General features: G+C 45.1%; 3 protein-coding genes across 8 annotated transcripts in view; 1 reads left to right on the top strand and 2 right to left on the bottom strand.

Annotated features, from left to right (window-relative positions):
* Window positions 1-3,415, top strand: part of LRRC24 (leucine rich repeat containing 24) — a 44,337-nt gene extending 40,922 nt beyond the window's left edge. For all 4 annotated transcript variants that reach the window (XM_042461533.1, XM_042461532.1, XM_042461534.1 and 1 more), the window contains exon 5: window positions 1,353-3,415. In XM_042461533.1, the coding sequence (XP_042317467.1) occupies window positions 1,353-2,377 (1,025 nt within the window). In that variant the 3' untranslated portion in view covers window positions 2,378-3,415. The remainder of the gene's footprint in view (window positions 1-1,352) is intronic.
* A 4,270-nt stretch (window positions 3,416-7,685) lies between these two features.
* On the bottom strand, window positions 7,686-11,630 carry LOC121929785 (abnormal spindle-like microcephaly-associated protein homolog). Its single transcript, XM_042465683.1, has 2 exons — window positions 11,545-11,630; window positions 7,686-9,237 (listed from the first exon to the last, which is right to left on the bottom strand). Exon 2 carries the CDS (start codon window positions 9,234-9,236, stop codon window positions 7,788-7,790), a length of 1,449 nt encoding a protein of 482 aa, XP_042321617.1. The 5' UTR covers window position 9,237; window positions 11,545-11,630; the 3' UTR covers window positions 7,686-7,787.
* A 2,757-nt stretch (window positions 11,631-14,387) lies between these two features.
* The window catches only part of LRRC14 (leucine rich repeat containing 14), a 12,988-nt gene continuing 922 nt past the window's right edge, over window positions 14,388-26,453 (bottom strand). The window contains exons 2-5 of one of the 3 annotated variants that reach the window (XM_042463293.1): window positions 25,054-25,131; window positions 21,257-21,626; window positions 18,954-19,589; window positions 14,388-16,141 (exon numbers count right to left, since the gene is read on the bottom strand). In XM_042463293.1, coding sequence (XP_042319227.1) covers window positions 15,571-16,141; window positions 18,954-19,589; window positions 21,257-21,579 — 1,530 coding nt within the window. In that variant the 5' untranslated portion in view covers window positions 21,580-21,626; window positions 25,054-25,131 and the 3' untranslated portion in view covers window positions 14,388-15,570. The remainder of the gene's footprint in view (window positions 16,142-18,953; window positions 19,590-21,256; window positions 21,627-25,053; window positions 25,132-26,453) is intronic. The other 2 variants (XM_042463294.1, XM_042463295.1) reach the window with 2 other exon arrangements.

Genomic DNA, 26,453 nt, shown 5'->3' with positions numbered 1-26,453 from the left:
CTGCTGAACCAATAAATGATTTAATAACATGTAATAAATATTAATTGTATATTAATTGTGAGTTACACTGGCATTGGGGTAACAGGTCCTTATGGGTGAAGAAGGGAGGGAGGGAGGGAACATAAAAGAAAGAAAGGAAAAGGAATCCAGAACTACATATGAGACCGTTTTTTTCCATGGTAGTAGAATTCAAAGATACGGCTGTGTTAGTCTGTAGAATAGTATGTAACTAAAGAAAGAAGTTGGCAGTATGAGCTTTCTTAGATTTAAATCTACTTCAGATGCATTTGGCATCTAAGGAAGTAGACTTAAGTCTACAAAAGCTCATGCTGCCAACTATTCTTTCATTAGTCTCAAAGCTGTTAAAAAATCTCTCTACATACTGTTTTCCCCCCCACTTTATTTTAGCATGAGCTTTCATAGATATAAGCCTGCTTCTTCAGATACAGTACTGGTCACAGAGCAAAATAAAGCAAAATCCAAAATCCACGAAAGAGAGTTGCACATACACTAATCCATTCTTGAAAGCTGTGCAGCTATTTGTTATGGCCTTCAGTGTACCACTTCATTTACTGGGATTGCAGAAATTGCCACTGTTCAGTCATGAAAGCTGCTCATCCAACCTTGGTTTAAACACCTCCAACGAAGGAGAGTACACCAATATCTGGCCCTCCAGGTGTTTAGGACTTCAGATCCCTGAAGTCCCAGCCAGTATGGCCAATGCTGAAGCATTCTGAGAGTCACAGTCCCAAGCATCTGGAGGATCAGGGTTAGTGACATGTCCAGAGGAGGGCAACCAAAATGATAAAAGATCTGGAAATGACCATGCCCTATGAGAAGCAGCTTGGGGAGTTGGGTAGATTTAGCCTGGAGAAGAGACAATTAAGAGATGACATGATAGCCATATTTCAATATGTGAAATAATGTCAAATTGAGGATGAAGCAAGCTTGTTTTCTGCTGCTCCAGAGACTAGGAAATGGGGCAATGGAATCAAACTGTAGGAAAACAGATTCCACCTTAATATTAGGAAGAACTTGACAGCAAGAGCTGTTCGACAGGGGTATATGCTGCCTTGGAGGGTGGTGGCGTCTCCTTCTTTGGAGGTTTTTAGACAGAAGCAGGATGGCCATCTGTCAGGAGTGCTTTGATAGTGTATCCTTGCATGGCAGAATGGGGTTGGACTGGATGGCCCTTGTGGTCCCTTCCAGCTCTATGATTCTATGAGAACCATTGACATAGAAGTTGGGGCAAGATTCTTAAGTGATAGAAATGGGAGTTGGGGGCAGTAATTGTCTTCAGATTTGGGTGCAAGAATCCTAAGTAACAGCAATGCTCTGTTTTCTCCTGGCAGAAAACCCCTGGCGATGTGACTGCTCTCTCCACTGGCTTAGCTCCTGGATCAAAGAGGAAGGTCAGCGGCTCTTGGGTCCACTAGATAAGAAGATTGTGTGCTCAGAGCCCCCACGCTTGGTCTACCAGAGCCTGATGGATGTCTCCGGCAACAGCCTGATCTGTATCCCACCAGTAGTGCAAGTGGAGCCTCTCGAGGTGATGGCCAGACTGGGAGATGATTTGCGGGTCTCTTGCCAGGCATCAGGCTACCCACAGCCACTGGTGACGTGGCGCAAGCTGGCACATTGGCGAGCAGGAGGCTCTAAAGCCAGCAGTGCCCGAGTGCCAGGAGGAACCTTTGAGCTGAGCGAGCGCAGTGTGGGGGAGCGTTTTGAGCAGTCGGACACGGGGAGCGGGATGCTCTTTCTCAACAATGTGACGGTGGCACACGCTGGCAAATACGAGTGCGAGGCTTCCAACCCGGGTGGCACGGCCCGAGTGTTCTTCCATCTCATGGTCAACCTTTCCCAGCAGCAGCAACAGCAGCAGCAGCAGACATCACGGGGCTACCCAGCTTCAGTGGACATCAGCCAGGAGCCCCTCTATGACATGGAGAGCATGGACTTCAATGCCCTCAGCATGGCCACCCAGACTGCCATTGCTGTGGCCATTTCCTTGTTGGCATTGGTTGCCCTCCTCCTGGTGATCATGATCTACCGGAAACACCGCAAGCGGAAGAAGGCCAGGAAAGAGGAGAACATTCTCTATGTCAATGACTACTCAGATGGACCCACCACCTTTGCCCAGCTGGAAGAGTACCGGGACGAGAGGGGCCATGAGATGTTCGTCATTGACCGCAACAAGCCCCTCTTTGCCACCTACAAGGACCCCCAAGGCTTGGCTGGGGTCTTCCCAGACCAACTACAAGATCAAGCCACCCAGACACTGGAAGGAGAAGAAGACCGGCCCCCAGAAGCCAACGAACTCTTTGCCAATCAGGGACTGATGTTCCAGCCACAGATTGCTTATGAAATCCACTGTTGAATAATTATAGATGGAACTGCAGGCAGGTGGCAAAGAACCCTGGCGGAGGGGGCTATGGATGTGCCCCCTTATCAGGGAGGTGCTTGTAGACTCCTTCTGACCTTTCACCTCTGTCCCAGCCTTTCTGATAGGTCTGCTTCCTTAAGGTGAGGGAGGAGAAATCCATGATGCTTTGGTGAGCATTTCTATCCCAGGAGTAGGAGAAGGTGTGTTCCTAAGCCTGTCCCCAAAGTGCAAAGCAGGGACGTTATTCTTGATAGGTGGCTACTGGCGAGGTACATTCTGCCCTCTGAGTACCTCTGTTGCCATTCCTTAGGGGTAAGCATTAGTTTGCTTTGTTCTGGAGCATTCCATGTGGTCCTTACAATGAAGATTGGGAAATCTGTCATATGCCTTCTCCCACCTCACTAAAATTCTGCTCTGGTGGCAGAAGGTGTCATGGGATGTTGCATTGATGGAACAGACAAACAATGCCAGGGACTACCTTGAATCCTTCCCATTGATCAAAGATTTGCTTTCCAGTGTGCTTCTGTCATTGAACAGGTAGGGGTTTTGAATTCACTGGAAGAAAACTACACTGGCAGATCAAAAAGGAGCCAGTGGAGGCTGGGTTCAGAAAAGGGGGCTTAGAAAAATCATTACACTGTGCAAGCTTGACCAACCTACGTCTCCCTTCAAGACACACTGCGGAGACAGGACAGCCGTGTGTCCAAAGATGAGGAAAACCCTCTTGTGGGAGAACAAAAGGGGGCACTCTCTTTCCCAGTCTGTTTCCCTGTTTGTAACAAGTAGGAATAATGACACTATCACAAGGAACTGAACAGCAGGACTGCATTCATGGGTCCAGCAAAGGAAGAAACAGCCCATCTTTCTTTCCCTTGTCTGATAAACTCCACAATCATACCCACTGGCAGTGTGACACAATGCAGTTTTCTCAAGAGCCTGGAAGCTATAGGAAGCTATGGGGTCTGCGGAGAAGGAAAAGGCAGCTTGGCAGACTTTTTCAGGCAAAAGAGCCAATAAAATGTAGCTGGCACCAGGGGCTACCAAGAGTCTGTCTCTTTTATTTATTGGGGAAAGAAAAGAATTGATAGCAAGCAGACATGGGCAGGGGGCTTTCCTCCTGTGCATCATTCTAAGGTTATAAAAGTGGAATTTTAAGAGGATAAAAACATCTTTGGCCGGTACTCATCACACAACATTGAGTCCGTACTGCTTCTGTGTTGCATTCCATTTGTTGCTGTAATACACCTTTTCATTGACGGGCAAAAGCCATCACTAGGCTCTCAATCTCGCTGCTGTTCCATTACTGCCTTGTTGCAATAGGTCCCTTCCGTGGCAGTTCCACTTCTCAGGAGTGATTCTGCTCCTCTGCTTCTTGCAGCGATCATGGCTGCTAACACCTTCCCAAAGCAGGCTGCTGTGTGCACATTCACACAGCAGCCCTACACTTCAGGAGAGGGGCAAAGCAATGATTTCGGCTGCTAGCACCTTCCCATTCACATAGCAGCTGTTTCAGGAGGCAGGTGGCAGCCATGATCTCTTGTCCTTCTCCCCTTCCTCCTAAAGCATAGAGTTCTTGTGTGAATGTGCACATAGCACATCGAGTTTTGGGTATTAGAGAGGAAGAAAAGCAGCACACATGGCAGCCTACACCTTCCCAAAGTGCACAGCAGCCTGCTGTGCACACATTCACACAGCAAGTAGCTTCAGGAGGCGGTTGGCAGCTATAATCACTTATCCTTCTTTTGCTCCTGAAAGATGGCTTTTGGCAGTACGGAAAATGGATAACATGGCCATAGGTCACCAAAGCACGATCTTGGGGAAAAGTAGAGTAAGAAATGATACCAAACCGGTATGCTTCCATTCACAAATTAGCACAGTTGTGGTGGGACAGCAGGCTGGTGTGATAAAAATCCTAAGCTAGGGGTGGGTAACTTCAGGAAATCCAGGGGCTGTTTTTCTAACCCAGTGGGGGAACTCAACAATTGCCAAAAATACCACAACATACACACACTTCCAGAGTGACTGAGCATTCATGTCTGGTTTTTTAAAAAAGGTTGATTTTAATGTTAAACAGTGCAGAGGTTGTGAAGTCAAAGGCTTTCATGGCTGGCATCCATAGTTTTTTGTGGGTTTTTTGGGCTATGTGGCCATGTTCTAGAAGAGTTTGTTCCTGATGTTTTGCCAGCGTCTGTGGCTGGCATCTTCAGAGAATGCATTTGTCAAAGTTGAAGGCTTTCATGGCCGGCTCCTTTTCTTTGGGTGCTTAAACACTGTTTGTAAATGTTAACTGGATCCTGCTAGAAATGTGAAGACCTAAGGAAAAGTTCATTACTGGAGACAGAATTTTTATTTGGTGAGCAATATCCTCATTCCCTCCACCTTTATCTGCACCCCCTGAACATGATCTGCCCTGTGAAGAAAGGCTAAAATATTTGAGGCTTTTCGATTTGGAGGAAAAGATAATGAAAGTGGGATGTGATAATTATTTCCAAAACTCTGAACAAGGCAGAGAGTGGATCTCTGGGTTCATCCCAGGAAGTTAACTAGCAGTGTAGTCTCTGTGTGTCTGTGCCTTCAAGTTCTCCATGAATTTCATAGGGTTTTCCTAGGCAAGGAATCCTCTGAAAGTGGTTTTGCCAGTTCCTTCCTCTGAAATGTAGCCTCCAGCACATAGGATTCACTGGCGGTCTCCCTTCCAAGTACTAACCAAGACTGATCCCACTGAGCTTCCAGGATCTGATGGACCTAGTTCCTTTAGGACAGCCTTAACACAGGCAAAACTGGAATACAGCAGTCCCTCCACATTCACTGGGGTTAGGGGTAAAGGACCCCCATGAATGTGGAAAAAACACACATAAAAAGGCCTTATTCTTTTTACATAAGAGAACATCTCTCTAGGAACCTCCAGGTTCTCCAGTACATCTCTGTGGTCCATATCTGCCAGATGTTGATCAAGAATCATGCTGGAGGACCTACAAATGCCTAGAGAAAGAAGTGGTTTCTCTAAGAACATATGGGTCCTCTAGTGTAACTCTATGGTCAACTTCCAGCAGAGTTGAGCTGGAGGACATAGAGATTCCTAGAGAGAACATATTAATCAAAACTGCAAATGTGTAGAGTTTTTCCCCATTCACGCAGCATTTTCAGCCGTGAATTTCCACTTCATATGTCAATATAAAAACAAGCAACCTGTTGTTCCCTCCTCTGAGAAGTGGGAATACTAACCAGGAAAAGTGAAGCCTGCCAGTGGTATCTTAATGCTGGAGTTCCTCATTTGCTGACCCTGAACAAGCAGTGGATCACAAACTTCTTGTTTGTGGAGGCAGTGCTCCTACTTTGTCCCAAAGTACCTGCTCCCTTCTGGGGACATTTAGCAAACCAGGAACGGCAAAGGCAGCCTTGTGGGATGGATGCCACTACAGAGTCACTTTTCTGTACAAAAGAAGCACATTGGACCTATTTTGCCTTGGATGAACAGACCTTCTTTCCTCCTCTTGAATGGTTTTGTTTTGGATGACATCCTAGCCTTTGTATGTGTTTGTGTTGTGTGCCTTCAAGTTGTTTCCAGCTTATAGCGACCCCAAGGCAACCCTGCCATGGGGTTTTGTTGGCAAGGTTTGTTCAGAAGAGGTTTGCCACTCCCTTCCCCTGAGGCTGAGAGCATATGGCATGCCTAAGGTGGGTTTCATGGCTGAGCTGGGAATCGAACCCTAGCCTCCAGACTCATAGTTGAACATTCAAACCACAACACCACATTGGTTCTCAATCATTGAAATATTACTGTATGTTATATTACTGTATAAGTGTTGCATGACTACACACTGTTGTATTACAAGTTATTATAAACACCACATCTAACACTCAAACTGCAAGGCTAAGTTTCAAATCCCTAGTTGAGCATGGAAACCCACTGGAGAACTTATAGCAAGTCACACTCTCTCAGCCTCCAAGGAAGACAATGGAACCACACACACACACCCAAACAAATACAGTATTGCAGAGGTTTGTCTTCGGGTCGCTTCAAGTAAAAAATGACTTGAGGGCACTCTTTAACAACCACCAACCATATCTCCCAGCTACAATGTGAATGAACACTCTGTTTGTGCCCTAGAGTTGTTGCCTCTGAGACCAGCCTTGGTCATGCCAGCTGGGACAAGGCAGAGAGGATGCCCAGAAGATGATTCCTCCGTCAGATCTCAAAGGGGCTGTTTGAAACCCCTCTTGGCTCAGCACCACCACCACCAAGCCCATCTGCCCATCCTGACAAAATGATTTTAGGATACCCTTGCTAACTTGGCTTCTCAGTCTGTCAAGTAAATTGTAATAGCCATTGAATTATAGAATCATAGAGTTGGAAAACACTTCAGGGGCAATCCAGTCCAACTCCCTGCCATGCAGGAACTCACAATCAAAGCACCCCCGACAGATGGCCATCCAATCTTTGTTTAAAAACCTATGAAGAAGGAGACTCCACAGCATTTCAAGGGAGTGTGTTCCACTGTCAAAGAGCCCTTACTGTCAGGAGGTTCCTCCTAATGTTGAGGTGGAATCTCTTTTTCCTGGAGCTTGCATCCTTTGCTCCGGGTCCTATTCTCTGAAGAAGCAGAAAACAAGTTTGCTCCATCCTCAATGTGACACCCCTTCAAATACTTAAGCAGGGCAAGCATATTACCCCTTAACCTTCTCTTCTCCAGGCTAAACATTACCAGTTCCCTAAGCTGCTCCTCATAAGGCATTGTTTCCATACCCTTCACCATTCTGGTCACCTTCCTCTGCACACGCTCCAGTTTCTCAATATCCTTTTTGAATTGTGGTGGCAGAACTGGACACAGGATTCCAGGCCTGACCAAAGCAGAATAGAGTGGCACTATTACTTCCCTTGATCTAGACACTATACTTCTATTGATGCAGCCTAAAATCGCATTGGCCTTGTTAGTTGCTGTATCACACTGTTGACTCATGTTCAGTTTGTGGTCTACTTCAATTCCTAGATGCCTTTCACATGTAGTCTTATTAAGCTAGGTGTCTCCTCTCCTATATCTATGCATTTTATTTTTTATTTTTGCCCTAAGCGCAGTACCTTACATTTCTCTGTGATGAAATTCATTTTCTTACCTTTGGTCCAGCTTTCCAATCTATTAAGGTCATTCTGATCCTGTCTTCTGGGGTATTAGCTATTCCTCCTAATTTAGTGTCATCTGCAAATTGGATAAGCATGCCCTCTATTCTTTCACCAAGGTCACTGATAAAGATGTTGAATAGCACTGGGCCTAAAACAGAACCCTGTGGGACCCCACTGGTCACTTCTCTCCAGGATGAAGAGGAGCCATTGCTGAGCACAGTAACCCATCCACCCCGGTTCCTCTTATTGGACACAACAGGACACTGTCTCTCTAAAACAGCTTTAATCTGTATCTCCTTCACTCAGCACTCCTGCCTCTATAAGGTAGATTCTAGTCTTGTACCCACGGTAAGCTGACTGGATCTTGGTAGCAGCTTCCCGCTGGACAGCCAAGGCCCGCCGGACTTTCCACCCCCGCCAGAAGGACTGGATGAGAGTGGCAGCCCGGGCCACTTGCCACAGCTGTTTCCTCGTCTTGAATACCCGTCTCTGGCCTTCACCCATCCGGCGGGCACAATAATTCTCATAAAGCCAGTCAGAGGTGCCCGGGCTTGGAGCTCCTTGCTGCTGGAGGCTGGTGGAGGAGAAACTCCGGGTTGTGTTCCTCTCCCGGATGGGCCGGGCAGATGTATGCCCCGTGGCATAACGTTGGGCTAACCCTCCGGGGTCTCGGCCTTGTCTCCGTGGCTGGTCTTCGGTCACCACATGATGGCTGCCAGAGTAATAGGATCTGGAACTGGTCTGGCAGGACATGTGGGCCCCATAAGAATGAGGTCTAGGGGCAGGTCCCTGGCGCTTTGTGACCTTGGACGCTGAGCATCTCTGCCTACCATACGTCGAGCGAGAAGAATGGCCCTCGCACTCGCTGTCGTCCATTTCTGATTCAGAGGGTGGGCCCTTGCCTACCCCTTCCAGAATACGGACAGAGCTGCACCTCCCGCACTGAGGGCACAATTTTGGCTGGGAGGTTCCCACACGCTTTCTTTCCCGTGTAGGCGGCTGGGCCTGAGACCGTGCTCTTGCCCACTCCTCGGTGTCTCCCACCATGACTTTGCGCCAATGTTTGCGAGGATAGGGGCCCATCCATCCAGTGCTGCCAGGCACATAGCTGGGTTGGCTGTAGTAGGTCCCCCGTGAGCTGCCATGATGGTACATGCGTTGACCACTTTGGGCCAATTCCTGCCTTGTGCGGTAACCCCTCCAGTGTGATTGGATGGTGACAGCTGCCTTTTTGCACTCAGAGAGGGCCCGTCGGGTCACATACCCACGGTAGTGGGCTTGAATAACCTGGGCGGCATGCTCCTTATCCTTTGTGGGACGACTTCGGGGTCTTCTCCTGTCCTCTAAGGAGACCAGGGAAGGGGTTTTCCTTCGGCGCCCATAGACCTGCCCAGAGAACCTCTGGTCCCGCTGGATGGCCATGTACTCTCGGGTGATGAAGCGCCTCCAGGCAGCCTGAATAACGGAGGCAGCTGCGTGCTCGCACATGATGCGCTTCCGTGCCAGGTGCCCCCGCCAAGCAGCCTGGATGGTAGTAGCTGCCTTGTCCATCAGCATGTCCAACTCATCCACCAAGAAGGAATTGCGGCGGCGAGAGCGGCTGTTGCTTCTGGACCTCACCTTGGCTAAGTTAGGGTCATGGGGTAGCTCATCTCCCTCACTGAAATCATCATCGTCATCCCCACTCTGGTAACTGTGCGAACACCAATTGTAGTCCTGATAGCTTTCCATCCTACAAGGGGCAAATGGCAGGCATTAGCATACAGGCCCAAACCCCCCTTTCCCATGTGGAGGTTTAGGCAGAAACACTCAGAAGTCCCCCAACACACGGAGATTATCTGTTTCCTCACAACTGACAAAGCTGGTGTTTGTGGGTTGCTCAGATGTACAGTCAGCCCTTCATAGTCACTGATTTTTTTTTCAAGCATCCACAGCTTGTAAATATTTTTAAAATACACAAATTCCAAAAAGCAAATTTTGATTTTGCCATTTTATACAAGGGACACTGTCTTATTGTGCCATTGTATTTAATGGGGCTTGAGTATCCATGGATTTTAGTATCCATGGAGGGTGCTGGAACCAAACCCCAGTGGATACCAAAGACCCATTGTACATCCAACTGACACCCGCATAACTCTGTTTGGACAGTGTTCAGAGGAGGGCAACCAAAATGGTGGAAGGACTGGAAACCCCAAACCTCTCTGAGGAGCACCTTGGGCGGCTGGGTATGTTTAGTCTGGAGAAGAGAAGGTTAAGAGATGATATAATAGCCCCGTTTAAATATTTGAATGGGATGTCATATTGACGAGGGAGCAAGCATGTTTTCTACACGGAACAACGGATGCAAGCTACAGAAAAAGAGATTCAATCTAATCATTAGGAAGATCCTTCTGACTGTAAGAGCTGTTTGACAGCAGAAGACAGTGCCTGGAAGTGTGGTGGGATCTCTTTCTTTGGAGGTTTTTAAACAGAGGCTGGATGGCCATCTATTAGAAAGGCTCTGATGGTGTCTTCCTGCATGGCAGAGAGGGATTGGACTGGATGATCCTTGGGGTCTCTTCCAACTCTATGATTCTATGAGTCTAACATATTGATTTGGTCATTGCTGGGTTTGGGACTCTCTACCCACCTATTAAAGGCCTCTACATCAAAAAACCACCTTTCAGCTGCTTCAGTTCCTTTCTCCACACACACACACACTCACACCCAAACAAATACACACCACAATTTCCATATGTTCTAAATCACTCTAATTATGCACATTGTTCTAATTTGCATCCCAATTATGCAAATGTAGCACATTAATTGTCACATATTTTTTCTTCCACTGTGTTACAGCCTTGGTACCATTCTAAATAGTAACTGCTGATCTGAGAGAACCAGTATAGACTAATTTTTAAATGATGGAGATGGAACAGGTAGATCCAAGTTCAAATCTCCACTGGGCACCAGGTAGCAGGTTCATAATCTGGATAAACCCTGTCCAAACCAGACTATGGCAACCCTATATTGGCCAATGGAGGGGTGGAAGATGTAACCAGCTTTGTTCCTGTAGTTTGAGGTGGGCAACTGTGGAAAACTAGGGGTTTATTATTCTCTCTCTCTCTCACACACACACACACACACACAACCCCAAACAGCCCCACAGCCCCACCACGTCCTCTCCAATACAGGCCGAGTATCCTTTATCTGAAATTCCGAATTTTGAAATACTCCAAAATCCAAAACTTTCTTCATGGGTGGCAGAGATAGTGACATCTTTGCTTTTTGATGGTTCAGTGTACAGAAACTTTCATGTTTCAAGTACAAAAATTACGTTATTAAAACTTTATGTTTAAAATTACCCCCAGGCTATGTTTATAAGGTATACACCAATCACAAATGAATGTTGTGTTTCAACTTGGGTCCCATCTCCAAGCTACCTCATTATGTATATGAAAATGTTCCACAATCCGAAAAACTCCAAAATCCAAAACGTTTTTGGTCCCAAATATTTTCAATAAGGGAGGCTCAGCCTGTATATGTGTGTGTATACACACAGAGACACGTACATATATGAGAGCAAGCATGGCTTGAGTGTTGGACTAGGACTTTGGAGAACAGGATTCAATTCCCGACTCGGTGGGGGTTTGAGGTCTGCTTGGCAGCCTGTCCCTGGTGCACATCAGAGGATTCTTCTAAAGCTTTTCAAAAGCTTTAAAAGAATCCTTCTACCTCAATCCCATTGCCTAATGCATTTGCTGTTCCCTTCTGAGAAATGCCCCGTGTACTTTGGGGGCAGAGCTTGCCTGTTGCTCATAGCAAATGACACTAGCCAGTCAGTCACTAAAAATACACAAGTCTCAAGTCGAGTCTGTGCATCATTCTCGCCAAACTAAGTCCAAGTCAAGTCACTGAAGCAATTTGAGTCTGGCTTAAGTTGGAGTCAATTGACTTGAGTCTACACCACTAGAAAGAAGACAGTGGGTGCCTAGCCTAGCAGACAATGGCGCTCCTCCTAATTAATTGCTTCATATATGTCTGGACTGTTCTACAATACCTGCTCAGAGATCAGGTGGTATCTGCCCACCATTTCTCTCCTTTGTGAAGTTTCTTCCAGCCAGTTCTTGCTTGTGCCAAGAATTCTTAGGGAGCAAGAGTTTGCATGCTGATGTCACCACAATTGTGGCATCACAGCTTGGGGGCAGCCAACCACAGGCAGACCAAGGGACCTATGGGCAGACTCTTATAGCAACCCTAAGGGGCTTTCTCAGCAAGTTTGCCATTGCCTTCGTTGGAGTCTGAGAGAGTATGTCTTGCCCAAGATCATTTGGGAATTGGGTGGATTTCTTGGATTCTTCAAAGGTGTTGGATGACTGCAACATGACCAGCTCTTTCTTTTTGTTCCTGCTTTTCTTGAACTAAAAGTTTAAGTCTCAATTGCCAGCAAATTGCTTATTGATTTGGAGTCGTCACTTTCTGTCTTGTCATTAGGCCATTGGGAGGAAATGTTTATCGTAAGAATTGTTCAACAGCAAAAGGGGGGGGGGTGGACTTGCCATCTTTGGAAGTGTTTAAGAAAAGGTTGGATGGACATCTTTTAGGACAGTGATTCCCAAACTTCAGTCCTTCAGGTGTCTTGGACTTCAGCTCCCAGAATTCCTGACTATTGGCATAGGAGGCTGGAGCTTCTGGGAACTGAGGTCCAAAACATCTGAAGGAGCAAAGTTTGGGAACTGCTGCTTTAGGAGTACGGTAATTATGTATTTCTACATGGCAGCAGAAGAGTCGGAGTGGTGTAGTGGTTTGAGTGTTGGATTATGACTCTGGAGGCCAGGGTTCGGATACTGGGTTGGACATGGAAGTCCATTGGGTTACCTTGGGTAAGTCATGCACTCTGAAGACTCTGAGGAAGGCAATGGGGAACCTCCTCTCGGGAAACTTGCCAAGAAAATCCCATGACTGGTTTGCCTTAGGGTTGCCATAAGTCAAAAACGACTGGAAGGGGTGCAGCAACAACCAACATGGCAGCGAGTTGGTCTAGATGGCCCTTGTGACCCCTTTCAACCTTTTTTTAAAATACATTTTTAAACTGTCTTTCTCATAATGATACATCAACTACATGTTACAACACCAGTGCACACCAAAACACACTATACACTCCTATCAACCAAATTATACAACTTTCATATCCACCTCCTTTCCCTAAACATATAACACTTATGACTTACGACTTGTCAAGCTGGAGACATAGATATAAATATATTAACCTTGTCTTCCTCATTTATACATAATACCAGTTCTAGCTATCTCACAATTGTTAATACTCAAAACCCTGAAGTATCTATCTTTCAAAATGGAGGCGGGAAATGACAATGAGATAAGAAATCTGAGCCTGGTGGGCTTCACAGTTGCTTAAAGCCATGAATAAGTTTCTGCCTGATGAATCTTATAGTCCTTAAAAAAAGCCACAGTGACTTTCTTGAAAAGTTATGAATCCACTATTGTCTATTTGGGGAACTTTGCATGGAGTTCTTTGAAATACATTACAGAGATAAGAAGACATCCTGAAGCTGACTGAGAAACAACTTTTAAAAAACTTATTCAACAGGACATCAGCAAGGAGGGATGAGAACATGAAGCAAATGCTTCATCATTTTCTCTTCCTGCCTATACAGCATTTTAAGCCAATCAATTCTAGAGAAGATAAGGTTTCTGAAGATATAAAAGCTTGCTTCATTTGTTACTCAGGATCCACCATCTTTTTGTTTTTGATGCACCAAACAGTGTCGCTTTAATAAATTTACTTGCTCTCGAGTTTTGCTGTCTATCACTTTTCTCATGCCAGGAAGAGGAAACTCCCGCAACAACACAACATTGTGAAGGCAAAGTAGAGGGAATACACAATATATTGGCAAGCTTGGGTGGGGATGGATGGGGGGGGCAAGGTTGATGGTAGATAATTGCCACTCCCATCCTTCAGAGTTGGAGTTCTTAAACCATAGAATCATAGAGTTGGAAAAGACCCCAAGAGCCATCCAGTCCAACTCCATTCTGGCATGCAGGAACTCACAAAGCTTCCCGACAAATGGCCATCCAGCCTCTGCTTAAAGACCTCGAAAGGAGATTCGACTACTATCCAAGGGAGTTTGTTCCACTGTCCAACAGCCCTTACTGTCAGGAAATTCCTCCTAATGTTTAGGTGGAATCTCCTTTCCTATAGTTTGCATCCATTGTTCCCTGTTCTAGTCTCTGGAGCAGCAGAAAACAAGCTTGCTCTGTCCTCAATGTGACACCCCTTCTGCTTATCAACTTTGCAGATTACACCAAATTAGGAGAGGTAGCCAATAACCCAGAGGGGTCTTAGGGAGCTGGGCCAGAACAAACAAAATGAACAGGAACAAGTGTAGGCTACTACACTATGCCTGAAAAAAAATATATGAAAGGCACAGATGGGTGATACCTCCCTAGCTTGATAACAGTGCATATGAAAGCATTGGCATCACAAGGCTTGGTGTCACCCAGTGTGGAGGGCTGCCAGGGAGAGAAGCAGCATTGCTGTCCTGCACCACTTCCCCACCCACTGCCTCACTTGCCTGCTCCTTTCCCAGAAAGACCTGGAAAGTCTTCCTGATGTTGTTGGACTGCAACTCCCACCATTCTTCACCAAGTAGTTATGCTAACTCTGGGACTTAGGACTTGCCGTCCAACAACATCTGGAGGGCCGTATGATACCCATCACTACACAATAAAGAGAAAGTCACCATGCAGGAGAGAAAGACATTATGCAAGAGGACAGAAGAGTAACCATCATGTATGAATGCTGAAGATGCATATACTTTGCTTTGATGGTCTGCAGGAAAACACCAGCATGAGCACATAAAGGGTATCAAAACAAAGATGTATAATCATCAGTTTATTCTTTTACAGGGTGGATGGCAAACACACCAGCATTGGAGCCGGACAAGATAAACAACCTGCTGTCCCCATGGATGTTTTGGGCTCCGGCTCCCATAAACCTTTAAAATTGCCAGTGCTGGCTGGTGCTCATAGTTACTGGATTCCAAAACCTCTAGAAGGCACCAAATCTCCTACCCTTATCTTAGACTCCAACTTCCTATCTAAATACACAGGGGATCTATTTATTTCCAGGCTATTATAGTCATAGAAAACACACTGATAATTCAGTCTCCACAAAACACAATTCTCTTTCACTTCAAGATCCCACCTCCTCTGTAACCCACCTCCTTATAATGTTCTGAGCAAAGCTTTTTCTTATACGCTAGAACTCTTTTTCTAGGACAGCGCCAGTCTCATAAGTAGACACCAGACACTGAAGTCACTGTCAGAAGGATCATCTTTTATTTCAGATCCAGACGTTGCTGCATAGCCTCCCCCTCCCCCCAGGATCAGGTCTTGATCAACGCAGTGTCTCCTCTCCCATAGCCTATGACAAGAGCCAGGCCTCATAGCTTTTATGGCATCCATGTGGCCTCCATCGTAAGACACTCACATCAATTCATTAAAGGAGAAAAGTTGATAGCATGTTTTTAAATATGATGTTGCAAAATAGATGTTAAAAAAAGCCCAACTCCAGGTATTGCTGCATGCACCAGGAAGGGCTTTGGTTCAAAAAGAAAAAAAAGTTTCAAACCGGCATTTGGTGCTAGCACTGGTTTTCAACAAAGATGCAAATATATTGCATGCTCCTCTCCCCCTGCAGCCATTTGCCCAACTGCTCTCCCCTCCACAGTCATGTTTCCATAGGCCAGTCCACCTATCCCTTTTAAGACTAAGCAAAGTCAGGAGGTACATCTCTGTGCTACTCCTAGCCAGGAGAAAGAGGACAGAGCTATGATAGATGTGTACAGTCTCTTCTTAATGCCAGAAATGAGCACATATGGCCAATTTCATCTGGCTGCAGGAACATCTCAGCCATGGCTTTTGGTTTAGAAGCACCAGAACAGAGAGGCAGGTAGGCCTCTGGTGACAACCCAATGGCATTATTGTGAGGGTAAGATTGCACCGACAGGTAAGTGGCAGGAGGCGAGGGACAGTCCATGTCTATGCAGTGACACCAGGAGAACTATAAACTAAAATAGTCTAAGCTATTGTGGCGGCAAAGGTTTGTGGTCCAGACAACATCTGTCCTGTTTGCGCTCAGCAGCATCTGCTGGAGTTCGTTGCTGACCCGAGAGAACTTCTCCTCATCCACAGAGCCATTGAGCAGGTTGGAGGAGGTAGGGGGCCAGGGCAAGTCTTCCCCGTAGCAGTCCACGGGGTAAGGGTAGATGACCAGCCTCAAGTCCAAGAGGCCCAGGGTCCGGTGGAGCAGGTTCTTCAGTCCAATGGCTGAGATGGGGTTGCCAAACACCCCAAGGTAGCGAAGGCGTGAAAGGCGGCCCAGGATGGGGAGGAGCGAGTTCAGCTGGGTGTCCATCAGGCGGCATTCCATGATGTCCAGGTGAAGGAGAGTCGAGGCCGCCTCGGTCAGCAAGCCTAGGAAAGGCTGGAGGAGAATATCAGAGAGGTTGTTCCCGCTGAGGTCCAGTTTCTTCAGGGCTGGTGTGTGGAGGCTTTGGGAAAGGTAGGCAAAGTCGGTGGGCAGAAGGTAACAGAAAGCTAGCTCTAGGCTCTCCAAGGGGCTCTGCAAGTCTCTGTGGAGAGAGAAAGGGGAACCCAGTTACAAACCTGTAAGCCTTCATCCTCCATTTCCTCTGTAAGAGGGGTAGGCAATTGCCTGGAAACTGGAAGTCAATTCCCCCTCCCCCTGAGCCCAATTTCTGCCACAATCCCTCTCAAAATGTCGACTAGAAAGAACACTGGAAAGAATCACTTCTGATCACCATTTGGGAAACAACTGTGACATATTTGGGGGCGGGGGAGATTTTGTGTATGTGAGTAAGGACATGGCACTTGGTTTTCTGCTTGACGTTCAGGCATGTCAATTGTGGGGAATGGGAGTGGGGTCAAGAACTGGCAGGGGTTTTATGGACTGCAAAAATGAAGTCCAGGAGATGCATACAGCCAGCAGGCTCTATTTTTCCACCAATCCATTCTATAATTACAGTAAGAAGCAGCTCCTCCCTTCAATAAAGGTATTTAGGCAGTGTTTGGATAGCCATCTGCCTGGGATGCTATAGTTTCATCCTGAACACTGAGCAGGGCTTTCTCTGTAGCAGTGCCTTGACTAAGGAAATCCCTACTCAAGGTAGTTAGGCTGGCCCATCTCTTTTCAGCTTCCAGTGGGCAGCCAAAACAATGCTGTTCAGCATGGCATTCAATGTTTGAAACCACTGTTATAACAGTTTCAAAATTAGATCTTAGGATTGTTTTCAGACTGCTTTTAGTTTTAAAAAAGTATTTTAATGTGTTTTAACAGTGTTTTTATCTCTATATTTTTAAATTGGTTTTCATTTGTTCATTGCCTTGGGAACATTTTTCGTGTGAGAGGCGATAGAGAAATACAGTACTTAAAAAATAAATAAACAAAGTGTCAGACTAGATGATTTCCATAAACTCTAGCATCCCAATGGTTTACTTTTTTTGAAGAGGTAGATTCAAAGAACAAATGGTACCAGGCAGGTATCATTTAACAATGTTAAAAAAAAACACAGATATAATATTGGATAATCTAGTACAGGATGAAGTGAGTGTACTGCTATACATGATCACTGCCGCCTGAATGATATACGCGAAATACTGGAAATTAAACTCAATACAATTTGTAGAAGAATGGATTCTAAAATTGAACGACTTAGCAATATTGGATATTTTATCAATGTATGGAAATAACAGAACAACCCAACAACATGAAGGTAAAGGAAAGAAGTAGTAAAATTGTGGGAAAATAAGAAATGACTATAAATATGGAAAGTCGGATGTAGTTCCGTAACGCGAATTGAGGGATGCATGGGATGTATGGGAATTAATATGAATGGAATGAAGCAAACGGTATGTGAACTAATGTGAAAATAAATTAAAAAATAAAGTGAAATAAAATAAAGAACAAAGAACAAATGGTAAAGTTGTCACAAGTTGTGAAACATAGTATTCTGTTAGAACAGTGGGGAAAATCCTAGAACATAAGGCTTAAATATACCCTTAGCCAAGAATTAAGAGAAAACTTTGTTAAGATGCAGTTCAGGTGATATTTAACCCTGGATAAATTGGCTGGGATGTATAACGGGACATCCAACAGATGTTGGAAATGTAACCAGGAGGTTGGTACGTTTTACCATACGTGGTGGATCTATAAACTGGCAAAGAAATACTGGAATACAATCCATAGAGTGTATAGAAATTTTGCAATGTAAGGTAAGAATGGACCCAGCACTTTAACTATTAAGCAAGTGTGAAATGTAAGATTTATAACGTAACTACATTAAAAAAAGAAGAGGTAGACTCAATCTCTCATATATGCATGGGCTCACCATAAGTTAAACCATCTCCTCATCTTGTATGTTCACACAGTGGGTTTCTAATGCTTCTGAGGCCAAGGGGATACTGGAGTGTGTGTGTGTGAGAGAGAGAAGTGTAGGCCTATGCATCCTACACAGCTTCCTGTTCTTTCCCTAGAGCAGCACTTGCCCATATCCCATCCTTTCCTGTGACTTGGGGTAGCCTGAAAAAATTTAGGAAACACTGTACTAGTGGAAGGAATATACTATGTGAAAATGTGAGATAGGGTCTTCTCTGCTATGGCACCATGGTTGTGTAATGCCCTTGCTCTGAATGCCAAAATGGGCTCTGATGTGGATCTCATTCCACCACCTTGTTAAACCATGATATTTTGTCCATGAAGGTGTACAGGTACATGGTTTTAAAGTTTTGGAGTGCTTTAATTGTCAATTGGTTTAAGATGATTTTAGAAAGTTTAAATTATGTCCAACACTCATAGAACTAGAACTGGCCTCATGGGCTAGTGAGTCCAACCCTCTGCTCAGTGCAGAAATCGGTATACCATCGTACTATCCTGTGTTCTAGGGTAGGATACAAATATTTTAATAAAAAGTAATTAATAAAAATAGATGAACCTTGATGTCCCCTCCCTAGTGCTACAATTCTATGACTCTAGCAGGCAGGCAGTTCTGTCCTTTACTCCAGAGGTGGGGAAAGTGCAGCCAATGAGCTGCATGTTGCCCTCTACACATGCCATCCAATGAAAGCCCCCGAATGCCCTTTAAAAAAATAACCACAATGTTCACCCTACAACATCATGGAAATGTGTTGATTTGCTCCCCTCCAGCACTATAGACATTCTTCTGCTGAAAATTGGCCTGAAGTGAGACTGTATGCAATATGGCATCACTTCTAGGGTGCAGAAAAGTGCAGTTGAGGCTCATGGGAGAACTGGGGCCCCAGTTCCCATAGACTTGCCCAACCTGCCTTATATTAACAGCAAACGCATTCCTGAAGTGTGAATTTTATACTTTTATACACGGAGACAACGCTTCTTAAATAGCTTACCCTAGCAGCTGCCTCAGTTTGCCTGAAAGCCTGGAGGAGCCCAGGTTCAGCTCCTTGAGGCATGTCAGGCGGCTGAGCTGGTTAGCGAAGTACTGCAGACTGCCCTCCATGCCCACGGTCAGGCGCCTCACATCAATGTTACTGTAGGGCAGCTTCAGGCTGGCCAAATTAGTGAACTTGGCCAGGTGTGGAAGGACCACTCTCAAGCCTGAGAGGCCAAGGTTGTTGAACCTCAGATCCACCTGTCGGACGCCCCCTGGCTCCAGGAATTCCAAGAGGCCCACGGTGCTGGCAATGGACAACTCCTCTGCTCGGAAGTCCCGGCATCTCAGTCGTAGGGCGTTGCCACTATTGACCTGCAAAGCATCCTTCAAGACCCCATAGGAAGTACTGTTCACAAAAAGGTCGACCCAAACATCCACAGAGACAGGATGAGGGGTTGGCAGGGCCACGGAGCTGCTGTATGGTCCCTTCCTCCTCTTGGACGTCCGTCTCATGCACTTGCTCTGCTGCTTGGAGACATCAAGGCAAGCCTTAGCCAGCGTGACTGTCCGAGACCAGAGGCTCATGCTCTCAGGGCCCTGCCCTTCATCTTGAAGGCCAGTCATATCAAGAACCTTCAGACGCTGCCCCTTGCTGTCAGAAAAAAGCAACAACCAACAAGCAAAGCCATTAGACACACAGCATAACTTCATCCTCCTTTTGTTCCCCCATCATCTAAACAGTTTCTCAGGCGCGGTACAGAGCGCCAAAAAGAGGCGTCTCTCCTTGCTCCGCAGCAGCGCTGTAGCAACCAAATTGCGCAACGCTGCTGCGCAACAAGCTGCAACATCCTCGTCACATGCTAGGGTTGCGGGGGGTTGCACACGCCGCCCCAAGGCAACCTTAGCACGTAATCATGACGACGGTATGTACTGGGCCAATGTCACCCCAATTCTTTACAAAGTTTACAAACACATTATCATATAGAAATGTAACTCAGCCTCAGCAAGAGCAAGGGAAATAGTGGAATATGTCTTCCCAATTTGTATCCCCCCACTTCTCACTACTTCTCCTGATGTGTCTCCTGGGCTGGAATGTAGGTTCCCTGGGTCAGGGACATCTCTCTTGTTCTTAGCAATGTACCATACCTCCTGGTACCAAGGCAGGGGCTCTCACTCATTTTGATCCTCCAGCTGTTTTGTACTTCAGCTCCCAGAGGTCTGCACCAGTATGGCTGAAAAGTCCTTTTATTGCTTTTAACCTTTCTAGCAAGTCTGAGCTTGTTCTGTAACTTTAGATTTTCTGACTTTCTACTACTCGTTAGGAATGGATCCTAAGGAAAATGTCGAGATGTGGGACAAAGGTGACAGGGTGACCTTTGGTCAAACAGGAGCCACAATACGGTAAGTCAGCATTTGGGAAGAGCTAAATCACAGGATGTGACATCCTCAGGAGCTGAAAAGGGCAAAGTCACACCGCATGGTGGACTTGTACAGAGGTTACAAAGCAGGAAGAGGCTGGACTAAGTGCCTGAGCATTGCACATGTATACAAGGGGTGGAGTCTCTTTGTACAGGTTGGGTTGATGGTGTTGTGTGCAATGCAAGTAGCTTTGTCAGTGAGAACAACATTTGCATACAGAGTAACCAGAAGTAAAGCCTCCTTGAGAGATATCAGCATGCCATCTTCTTTGCTGTTTCTGGAAGAGGGAGAAGGATTTCTCCAGCCTGCATTCGTGTTGCTTCTCTAGTGGCCACCCAGGTGCAAAGATTCAGCATGGGGCAACGTAGTTCGCATAAACCAACTAACAGTACTGGCTATTTGTTTGAATTCACAGAATCATAGAATCATCTTTGATAATTTCCCCCCCTTTTCCATTTCTTGTACACGTCCCTTTTAAATCTTATCTCAGTTGATAGTTCTTTAGACATCCATTCTGGTTTCTTTAGTCACCTCCCAGTTTTCCTCTTCATTGGAACAGTTTGAAATTCTGTGTTCAATATCTCACTGTAAACTCCCACCCATCATGACAGATGAACAGATATCATGACACCCTGTTTTGGTCTTAGTTTTATATTGTAAATTGTACAGAAAAACTTAATCACATGATCACAGTTTAGTCTGAAAATTGAGACAAGTTACAAAGTTAGATACCCCTGAAATCAGTGGTGCTAAAGAGAGGCAAGATGAGCACAATGTCCTTATGCTTCTGAAGAACTTAAAATGAAGTTCAACATAGTAATCCCACTATGTAACATAGTAATCTCTCCTTCTTTCCCTTTCCCCGATTAGAAATTTCAAGGCAAGAGCAATGTCCATTACCTCTTATTGAAACGTCGATCCTCTAGCAGTTTAGTCAGATATGTCACCACTCCCAAAATAACCGCCTGGATGCACAACTTGTTTGGCTTCTCCCGAATCAGGGTGTATTCGCAGTGCTGGCATTTTCGCAAGAGCTTCTGGAAACTGAGGACTGGGAATGGCCAGGTTTGTACTAACTGCTGGAGCGATGGTGTTCTCTTGTCCAGGAAAGCTGCCTTGAACAAGACAGGATATAGTTCCTTAGGGATAAAACCCAGGGCATCTTGCAGGGTGGTGTAGTGGGAGACCACCTTCTGGGCACACAGAAACACCAGGGAGTGCATGGCAACAGCTGGGGAGGCCACAGGCCAGGAACACAGCTCCACGTTAACTGTGGAAAGAAGAATTTCATTTAGATTCCTTTCCCATCCAATTCAAAACACCCAGTGCAGGTTACAGAACCTGTTTCTCAGCTTCACATGGGAAAAGACTCGGTGACATATACAACCAATTTCATTGCTACGAAGAGTTTGAACCTGGCATCATGTTCCACATTAATTTCATCCAATATGTTGGATAATCATTCAAGTGAAAGTTGAGTTAACAGGTTGCTGCAAACTTACAGTATTATGTTGCTTTCTTAATTGTGCTGGAGAGATTTGGACAGTAAAGACAAACATATCTACACTCCAAGAAGGAGAGAGCACTGAACAAATTAACTTCTGATTCTTCTTCTCCTTTAATAAGACAAGATTAATTTCTGGCTTCCATATTTTCCTACCTCACTTTAAGATTTTGAACCAGTAGGTCATAACACAAAGTGCAAAATATGTTTTTACATTTACTCTTTTTATATATTATATAAATTTTGGTTTACTGCATGCTTCTTTTTACATTGGTTTTATTCTGTGCCGCTTCATATTATTTTTCTTGAAGATATAGCTCTATAAAAGAAGAGCAAATATGAAAGAACAGGTCCCTTCTGTTAAAAGGTGGTTTAGAGAATGCAAGTACAGTATCTCCCGATTGTTGGAAGTTTCACCCTTATGCAGTTCCGGGCATTAGGTGATCATAATCTCAGCTCAAAATCTGTTGAATTTGTGACTTCAACTATATTCCATTGGCTACGTCACAAATGAAAAACAAAACAACTTCCTGCTATCATTATTTGGCATGGTTACATGCTACTTCAGATCTCGACAGGGGCAAAGTACCAAAGGCCTTCTTGGTGGCTGCCCCTAGACTCTGGAACTCCCTGCCCAAGGAGATCAGAATGGTTCCCTCCTTGATGGCCTTCCGCCGGTGGGTGAAGACCTCCCCATTCACACAGGCGTTTAAGGAATTAATATAAGGACAGGCTGGAATGTTGTACCATCTTAAAAATTTGATAGTCTCCCCCCCCCCCCCATTGTTGGGGTGTGTATATTGAGGCAAAAAATAACAACAGCAGAGTTTGGGAGGTGTTTAACAAAAATAGCTTTACTCAGCAGAAGTCTTAAAACTGAAGCAAAAACAAAACAGTACAAATGACACAGTACATAGCAGCAAAAATTGAAGCACAGTAAAAACTCCTAGTTCAGCAGCATGTCAATGTTACCTTACCACTGCAGCAGCATGGAGAGCATGTACAGAATGCTCCAAGCAACCCAGCAGACTTACAAGGCAGTTATACTTGGCTAATTGGCTAACACAATCACCTGTCCTAATTAGCTAATCACATGACTGATTGCTAGTGCATCATGGACTACACTTGACAGTTTACTACACTCTCATCCAGTCACAACTTAGTCACAACTAGCCTTGACATCTATATAGTTTTATCTTTTTAAAATGTGTTTTCTTCTTTTATTAACTATCTGTTTTAATACTGTAATAATTTAATTCCTTTTTAATGTACTTTTTTCTGTTTTTAATTGTACTGTTTTTAATGCTGTGAAGCCGCTCTGAGTCCCAGTTCTGGGAAAAGAGCAGGATACAAATAATAATAATAATAATAATAACAACAACAACAACAACAACAACCACAGGACAGAAAGCTCCACTAGCATTTTATGCTTCCACCCTGTAAGAGGCAACCATCCAGTACCAGCTCCCCTACAGGTTATTTCCTAAGGAGCACTGGGAGCGAGGTACTGAGGAAACAGCTGGTGTCAAGTGCAAACTGAGCATCCATCTCCTTCTCTGGCAGTGGAGCATGTGTGCATCCTGGTGTGTCACCACCACTGCTCCTTTGCTCACACCAGGAGGTCCTGGATACCTGTTTGCAAAAGCCTTAGAATCATTCAATGATTCATGCTAGGGTCCAACAGTCTGAGTCCATAGGATTCTGGTCAAAGTTTGAGGGTAAGACCCCTGGACTTAAGAAGATAGTGTCCTAACATCTCTGAGGAACTTACATTCTAGCCCAGGGATGGGAATCATATTGCTGCACTGTAGCTCTCAGTATTCCTCACCACTTGCTATACTGTCTAGGGCTGCTGGGATTTCCATTCCAACAAGATTGGAGAACCACAGGATTCCCAACCTCACTCTAGTCTCTTAGGCCACTGATATGAATTCAACCACACTCAAATATTCCCACTCCAACAGTTCCTTCCAACACTCTGATTCTATGACTGTAGAAATCTAAGCATCCTAGGGTCTAATATAGCCCTGCACAACTTGGCAGTAGGTAGGGGCCAAAATCAAAAGAGGCTAAACTTTTTCGGGCCACAGATAGATAATAATTTATTATTGTTGTTATTATTTAATTAATAATAATTAATATTAATATTAATTCAGACGGAAGAGCCTTGCCTGTCCTTCTCCTCAGGAGATGGCCAAAAGATGGAGGAGCCTTGAAGGCTCATTTGCCCCTCTTCCTCTTCCACCACTTGGTCTTCTCAGGAGAAAGCCAGGCTGAGGAGAAGGCTTGTGGGGTGAGCATGCACCCTTCCACCTCACTTCCACCTGGCCCTCTCCTCAGGAGGAGGCCAAGTGGCAGAGGTGTCTTGAAATCATTCCACATCCTTGTGGGCCACCCAAAATCCTTTGGTGGGCTGCATGCAGCCCCTTGTTCAGGCCTGGTCTATATCAAGGGGGTAAAGACAGACTACTCTGCACCATCACTCCATCTGCACACCAAAAGCCACTGGAGCTTTTCCAAGTATTAGGGGGGCAGCTTCAAGTGGACCCAGCACTGAGGTTCACTGTGAACAAATCCCAAGGCATTTTGTAAATAAAGCCATTGGCTTCTTCTCCAATTTAGCTGTCACTGTTGTGACAGAGCGAGAGATGGATGACGCCAGGATGTCACCGAGTCAGGTTATTATGGATATGTTCCAATTTGTGCAGCCTGAGGTTGTAAACAAACCACTTAGACATTTGACATCTCTCTTCCAATCTGGATATTCATTTAACCCAGGCTTGTGAAAGCAGCCAGAGACAGGTTATATTTAATATTGGAATCTGCCTATAAATTATGGCCAGGTTTGAAAGTCAAGCATTTGTTTTACTAGCCAACAGTAAATCCAAGTCTCACCATCGCAATACAACATGTTAAACACAAATAATGTCTGATGACTTTATATAACTCAGGCTTTATGTAAGTTGACAAACAAATGAAATTTGTTTTTCACTTTTAATCAACAAGTCATTTCCACTGCTCCTATCAGTTTTGATTCCCTCTTTAATTCTGTTCTCTTTCCAACACACAAATATGTTTTACTATTTTCATATATATACACAAGCATCTGGCACAAATCTCAACATGTGGCTAAATGTGGATTGTGGCTAGTAATATGCTTAATTTAATTGTCTAAGAATACTGCTATAGGTACCTTGTGGCCGAGTCACTGGGCAGACTTGTGTTTCCTGACAACCAATCACAGTTCGGGCTGACTATGAGGGAGGGGCTGCTGAGGAAGGAAGGAGGAGATAGAAAAAGAAGGAGTGAGTTCAGTTCAGTTGACATTTGCAGCTTTGACTTTCACAGATTTGATTAATATTCCCTCTAGGAATCTCTAGGTCCTCCAGCACAACTCTATGGCCAACTCCCATCAAAAGTCATGCTGGACAACCAAGAGGTTCCTAGAGAGGTCCCTCAGCACAATTCTGTGCTCAACTTCTGGCAGACCTTGTCCATTTTATAGCACTAATAGGAATGTCTGTATTTCAGTATTAGTATTTTATTGATGACATTTTGTATTTCTATTGTATTATTTTACTGATGTGATCCTGCCTTGATCCATGGGAGAGGCAGGAAATATAAACAAAAGTTGTTGTTGTTATTATAGAATTTCACTGGAGGACCTGGAGATGCCTAGAGAGGTCTTCTCTTAGGTAAAAAGATAGTGTTTCTTTACTGGGGGTTTTCCCACATTCATGTGGGTCTTGCACCTCTAACTCCAGCGAATGCGGAGGGCCCACTGTATCACCTACAGCAGCTACTATCTGAAGGCGGTCTCCCATCCAAGTACTAACCAGGGCTGCTTAGCTTGCAAACTCAGGTGGGATCTGGTGCTTTTAGAGTATTTAGGCCATTTAAAATATGGAGATGACACCACACTACTAGCAGAAAATGGCAAAGACTACTAGAAAGACTAGTAGAAAAGAGCAAAAACAGCTGCTGAAAAAAGGAGACAAAGTCAAAGACAATGAAGACACTGAGAAAGTCAAAGATTTCCTGTACCTTTCCTCAGTCAATAATAAAAATGGAGAATTGCAGTCAAGAAATCAGAAGACTAGGGCCTGGAAGGGCAGCCATGAAGGCACTAGACAAAACCCCGAGGCATGAAGATAGACCCTTGAATACCAGAGTCAGGACTGTCCCTGCCATTGCATTTTCAGTTTCTATCTACGGTTGTGAAATCAGAACAGTGAAGAAAGAGGATAGGAAGGGAATAAATCCATCTGAAATGTGCTGCTGAGGAGAGTTCTGCCAAAGACAAGCGGATGGGTCCCAGGACAAACCAAGAGAGCCAGCGTGGGGCAATGGTTTTTTGAGGGAGGAAGCTTGTTTTCTGCTGCTCCAGAGATCAGGGCCCAATGGAGCAATGGATGGAAGCTGCAGGAAAAGAGGTTCCAGCTGAACATTAGGAGGAACTTCCTGAGAGTGAGGGCTGTCTGCCAGTAGGAGATACTCCCTTGGAGTCTGGTGCAGTCTCCACTTGGAGGCCTTTAAAGAGAGGCTGGATGGGCCTCTGTCAGGAGAAAAGAGGAGGAGGAGGAGGAGGGGAGA

The sequence above is a fragment of the Sceloporus undulatus genome, chromosome 4, assembly GCF_019175285.1.
Source record: "Sceloporus undulatus isolate JIND9_A2432 ecotype Alabama chromosome 4, SceUnd_v1.1, whole genome shotgun sequence".
Taxonomy (NCBI): Eukaryota; Metazoa; Chordata; class Lepidosauria; order Squamata; family Phrynosomatidae; genus Sceloporus; species Sceloporus undulatus.
Note: the sequence above shows the minus strand (reverse complement) of the source record. Positions and strands in the feature narration are given on the sequence as shown.

What these genes read in the sequence shown, in the direction of transcription:
- LOC121929785 (XM_042465683.1), bottom strand. Translation starts at nt 9,236, where the DNA reads ATGGAAAGCTATCAGGACTACAATTGGTGTTCGCACAGTTACCAGAGT.